Below are 5,892 nucleotides of genomic sequence, written 5' to 3'. Positions count from 1 at the left end.
TTTGAAGTAAATAATAAAGTATCAGATTATAAGTCACTCGTTAAATATTTTTAATCAATTACTAAATTAATCACAACCGTATATAACGATCTAATTACTAAAATTAATGTAATCATCGATAGAAATATATATTTGATGATTTAATGGTATTAATTTTAGTATATAATGACTACGTAAATATAAACTAGTTTATACGATTTAAAACTAGTGAATAGAAAGTACGTTTGTATTGCCCGAATAAGACGAGAAGGTAAAGTTGTATCACTTTTCTCTGTTTTGGTCTTGATACTCTTAATCAAAATCGACAAGTCCAACTTAACTGTTGTTGGGAACTTTAAACACAATATACACTGGAGAAAACTAGAATAGAGGAAAAACAGCAGCAATTTCATTACAAAAAAAATGGCTTCCCTAAACCAGGAAAATAATTCTCAAAATTTAAGACTCGTATGACAGAATAATTATAACGAAAATAAGCATAAACAATTACATAGTAACCATTATCCTCCATCACAATACCGACCGGTGCATGATATTAAAAAAAACACTCCTACTTGTGATATTCTAGTTGGATCAATTCTCGACCAAAAACGACATTGACCAATCCATGTTGCATTACTCTTCGTGCAATGCCTTCATCAAATACAATCTGTTAAAGCTTTGGCCAGCAACCCTGGATAAGTATTTCACCAAAGATAAAAATGTGAATTTGTGATCACTTACAGGCCAACAATGTCAATTGGCAAGCAACAATAAGTAGCCAGAGAAAAGGCGATTGCAAATCAAGCAAGGCAAATCTTCATACAGGAAGGATAAAAGCACAGTTATATCCATTAAAAAGAAAAAGAATAGCAGAACATGACCCCCTGCATGAAAAACTGTAACATACCCATTAATCTGGTTGCAGTAGTTGGAGATTTGATTAGTAACAAGGAAACTCTCCAACCGAGATGGCTCAGGAAGAGGCTTGAAAATAGGATTTGCAGGATCCTCCTCAGGCAAAAGATCTTCACCGGAAGCCTTCCTTGCAGCATTCTCAGCCCTACAAAACATTTTTTTTCAAGTTACCACATGCAAAAGGAGAAGAAAATAAATGAAAACAAAGGAAAAGTAATTTACTTAAAAAGTAAAAAAAAAACATCACCCTTTTGAAGTCAAAAAGTTCCAATGCTTATAATTTGTAAGACAAACATTAATAGTTTATTATACCACAAATACAAGCATTCTAAATAACTTTTCAAGTATTTCTAGAATATACATTAGAATGCTTATGCATCCAGCTGAGGAAAGTATGCAACCATCAGGACAAGAAGACAAAACAAACCCGATCTTAGTAAGATCATCTATTATGCACAGACAAAATTCCAATATTAGGAAGCCACGATGACAAAGGCAAACAACAAATAAAATAAGCAACTAACAATTAAACAAAATTGTCACCTTCTCTTCTGCAGCCATGCTTGCTGTTGGGATTGTTGGCGTGACAAGCTTCGATAGTAGAATTGAAACTGTAAAAGATATCATGTTATGCAACAATCCAAAATTAACATACACAAGGTGTGTGTGTGTGTGTGGGTGTGTGTGTGTGAGAGAGAGAGAGAGAGAAGACCGCTAACCTTTTGCTGCTCCATTGACAAATCATCCATGCATTCGATCAAAAATTCCATATTCCTCTCCATAAATGGGCCAGTTGATAATTGCAAACGATCATAGTCACACTAGTATGGGAATAAAGTCAAATGAGCATGCAAGTATGTAACAGATGTAGAATACTTCAAAGTAAAAGATTAATAATACCTGGGTAACAGGGGTATCAGCTTCCAGTTCAGTCATGAAGGCACTTATCAGGGCAGAATTTGAGACTTTAATCTATCATGGAGAAGGCCATCAATGAGACAATGATGAAACACCCATATTGATTTGTGAGTACACACATATAATGTTAAGAACGGGAAGTAAACATAATACTTTCAATAATATGCTACCAATGACAACAGTAGGTGGCAGTAGCCCCAAAAGTTAGAATTCAACAGCAGAAAAAGATAACTAAAACAACTTCATTGTCTCATAAACCTGATGATCGACTAAGAGAAATGATAACAGAACACACCAAAAAGAAAATGATACAGATATGGACAACTTTGGCAAAATTGAGAAGCGGACACAGTTGAGGGTTATCATCTTCAAAGCAAAAATCTGAGGGTAAAGTAAAAATGCTTACAGGTATTTCCTCAAATATATCAACCCAGGACAAGTTCTTCTCCCTCAACCTAAAAGTAGCAGAAGAGAAAAATGAGTTTTCATCTCATAGTTTACTTTCTTTAAAATAAGAAAAAATCCAGAAAGACTTACGTCTCTCCTGTAAAGTTCTTTTTGCGATGAAGTTCCATAAACGCATCAGAAAGCTTCAATGCCTTTAGTGCTAAGACACCTTGGTTGGACCTTGACGGATCATAAATTATGCAGACACACCGCTTAATATTTTCCTGCAGATAAACGAATAAATAACTATAGTAAAACAAACTCAATTGCTAAAAAGAGAATAACAAAACAAATGGCTAAATTCTGTACATAAAACCAAAAAATATAAAATAAAATATATAGAAACTAAAACTTTACCAGAAACCATATAAAATCTAATATGTCAACTTAATGTTTAGAAGCTCATCTCAAAAAATATGAAATACAAACAAGTTTACATCATTAGTAATTTAGATGTCGAAATATATTTTATAGCATAGTTTAAAAATGCGTTTTTGAGGCAATGGAAAAATGCCTTAAGGTGCTGCTTTTAAGGATGCCTCAGAAAATTGAGGGAGGCATAAGCTGGGCTTAAATGCCCTAAGCCCAGCTTAAATGTTGGGTTTTAAATTGTATTTAAATTATTAGGATCAGAAAAGCCCTGCCTAAATCTCATTAAGTGAAATAAAAATAAGCTCCACCCTCTCCAAAAAAAAAAAAGAGAGGAGTGCTGCTTTCACTACTAAGTTTGTTCTAGTAAAGTAGAATCTAGCATTCTATTCTAGTTCTAGAAACTACATTTTTATTTTTATTTTAGAGTTTTGGATAATTTATGTGACGTTTTATGTTGTTTGAAATGCTTTTTTAAACATTGTTATATAGAACCCAAAAAATAATACTTATATCAGAAAAAGCACAGCAACCCAAAGCATTTGGCCATATAATGAAACATACTTCAAAGAGCAAAAATGACTTGGAAAAAGGATATGAATCATTATGTCATTTCAATTGAACTATTAGCTAGAAATGTTTTCAAATTCCTTTCATTTTATTTTTAAAAAAATACTACTAGTATTATTCATCAAGGTCTTAACAAGTTAACAACTGATTCCTTTTACCAAGAACATAATCCATTTTTTTTAGAACTAATAGACAATGGGATTCATGAGCATGTATCATACTTTTGAGCTCAACTAAAAGTATCGTAGCCATCTACCACAATACTACTAGTACTGCTTGATAACTAAAGTCTGATATTAAAGCTAGTCTTGTATCTGTCTTTATCAACCCAAGAATTAAAATGACTGTTGCTCAAACATTTTTCCCAACATTTCACCCTTTGCTCTACCTCAAGAGACTAGAGCCTAATTCCTTTATATTAAATCTCAACACTAATTTGCAAAGATCAATATTTTATACCCTCTATGAAGAAAGTGAGAAATATATACATCCATAAATATGTTTTATATTCATCCATTATTCGTCTTCTAACCTCCAAAATAAAATTATACTATGATGTGGAGAAGAATATTCGTATATATTTTAAATAAAATTACAGTTGGGAAACTAACATAAGAATTTACTACCTGGTAGTTCATGAAGGTCTCAATTAGTTCTACTGTTTGATAAGAACCAAAAAGAGTAGACTGATACCTGAAATTCAAAAATGATGGTTAAAAGTTACACTTACACATGAAGTTGACTAGTGGGATTTTGCATAAACAACAGCAACAAGGAACCCACAAACAAAGATGCAACTACACGTAGCCCTAGACTAGATAATCAATTTTTGGACATCTTGCATACAAGTATGTAGTTTTTTTAATTGAGACATTTAATTTTTCATGTTATAAATATAAACATCAATCAAAATATCTATTTGATTGCTAATAAATTCATTCAATTAAAATTAAATGGAAACCCACCGTTCCACCACGTTAATTATTGATTTTACATTACACGGCAAAAAAAAAATTATTGATTTTACATTATTTGTCTAAGACCACAAACAAATACCCATGTTAACAAAAATATATTGCAAATTTGCAATTGAATAAAGAAGCCTTCTTATGGTAGTAGAGGAACTAAGTAGGTAAAAAAGTCTCTTCAGAATCAATCACAAGCACAGACCATTCCGGTTATTTCACATATTTACTGGTCAGGGATAACTCTCATATTTAACTCATGAGAAGTAAAATCAAAGTAATGAAAAGCTGAAATAATAAGAGTTCCCAGTCCCGGAGAACAGATTGAAAATAAATAATATAAAAATGTTTTTATAAATAATAAATATATAAGTGTTGGTATCAGACATACCATCCAACAGTGTTGTTGTCAACGTTAACCTCTCTCAAACATCTCATCATCTCAAGCTGGTAATTAGCACCTTCTGCTTCAATCTCCTCATCCTCTTCCCGAATCTAAACGAATATATCATACCAAGCATAGGTACACAGGAATTCAGATAACAAGGCCGTTAATATATATATATAGGCAATTTTCTAAATTGACCCGAAAAGTAACGTACCGGAAAAGGGAAACAATTAGTAACTTCAAGAACACTGCCAACATCCAATCCAAGAAGTTGACCTGTGACTAGAGCGGGTGAAAACTCCTTGCAATGCTTGATTATCTTTAATATAGCCTGTTCAACAAATATATATACAAGTCTCAAGCACACAAATTGAAAAACAGTACTACAGTCCAAATATGATGTATAAATATATAAAAATCCTAAGTTAAAAACTTTGATAAGGCGAGGGCTTCCTCGGAAGTCATTGATTTAAAAATAAAAATCGCAGAAATATTACCAATCCTTCGATCTGAACAACTCGGAGAGGAGAAGCAACTTCTTCGGTTGCTGCAACTTGAAGGAACGACCTCGCCACTACAACCCAAAAACCATAACCAGTCAAAACCAGCTCGTACGAGCAAAAATGAAAAATTAACAGATAGAATTTTACGCACTGTTCGCCGCCATTATCGCACGGTTCCAAATCGCAAGAGAGAAAAATCGCAGAGGGAAAGAGAAAGCAGTAGCGCGAGCGAGTAGGAGCAGTAAAAGTTTCTTCCCGTCTCTCTCTCTCTGCGGAGAAATAATAAACCCTAATCAGTTTTGAATCTCTCTACACTCGTCGGAACGCACATGAATCCGTATTGGGCTGGGAATCTACATTAAGTAAGCCCATTGAGGCGTCCTGGGCCCAAAAGATTTTAAAGTGGATGGATGTAAATGTAATAAAAGAAACATTTAGGGGCATGAGTGTCAATTAATAGAGCTTGTGTTGTATAAATACGGAGGAACCTGTTAGGAAACCCTACGTTAAGGTTCTCTTAGACTCAAACTGCTCTGTGAGATTTACGAGTCCATGAACACGGCGGTATTGTCATCATCTTTTTTCCGTTGTAAATGGAAAAGAGAGGAAGAGGATCTGATAACAAACGACGGCGTTTCAGAAAGCCAGTGCTTTGTCTCAATCAGCTCTTGGCTCGCTATAATGCCTACATTCTTTTCTTATTATATTTTTTTTTTCTACTTGATTTTGGATTTTAAATTCTACTTTGATCTCTTTTTTTTTTGTTTAGTTAAAAAAATTTATTAAATGTAGGGAGAACTGGTAATGGTTTGCTGGCAGGGTTAGTGGTCATCAG

At 33.4% G+C, this 5,892-nt stretch overlaps 1 protein-coding gene across 1 annotated transcript; it reads right to left on the bottom strand.

Moving 5' to 3' along the window:
- Positions 1 to 366: 366 nt before the first annotated feature.
- LOC133818956 (eukaryotic translation initiation factor 3 subunit H) lies at positions 367 to 5,381 on the bottom strand. Its single transcript, XM_062252085.1, has 12 exons — positions 5,209 to 5,381; positions 5,052 to 5,128; positions 4,769 to 4,885; positions 4,558 to 4,661; positions 3,828 to 3,894; positions 2,353 to 2,486; positions 2,222 to 2,270; positions 1,798 to 1,869; positions 1,617 to 1,718; positions 1,441 to 1,508; positions 890 to 1,042; positions 367 to 673 (listed from the first exon to the last, which is right to left on the bottom strand). Exons 1-12 carry the CDS (start codon positions 5,219 to 5,221, stop codon positions 616 to 618), a joined length of 1,014 nt encoding a protein of 337 aa, XP_062108069.1. The 5' UTR covers positions 5,222 to 5,381; the 3' UTR covers positions 367 to 615.
- Between the last annotated feature and the right edge of the window lie 511 nt (positions 5,382 to 5,892).

Source organism: Humulus lupulus, chromosome 2 (genome assembly GCF_963169125.1).
Source record: "Humulus lupulus chromosome 2, drHumLupu1.1, whole genome shotgun sequence".
Taxonomy (NCBI): Eukaryota; Viridiplantae; Streptophyta; class Magnoliopsida; order Rosales; family Cannabaceae; genus Humulus; species Humulus lupulus.
This window is presented reverse-complemented; position numbering and strand designations above follow the sequence as displayed.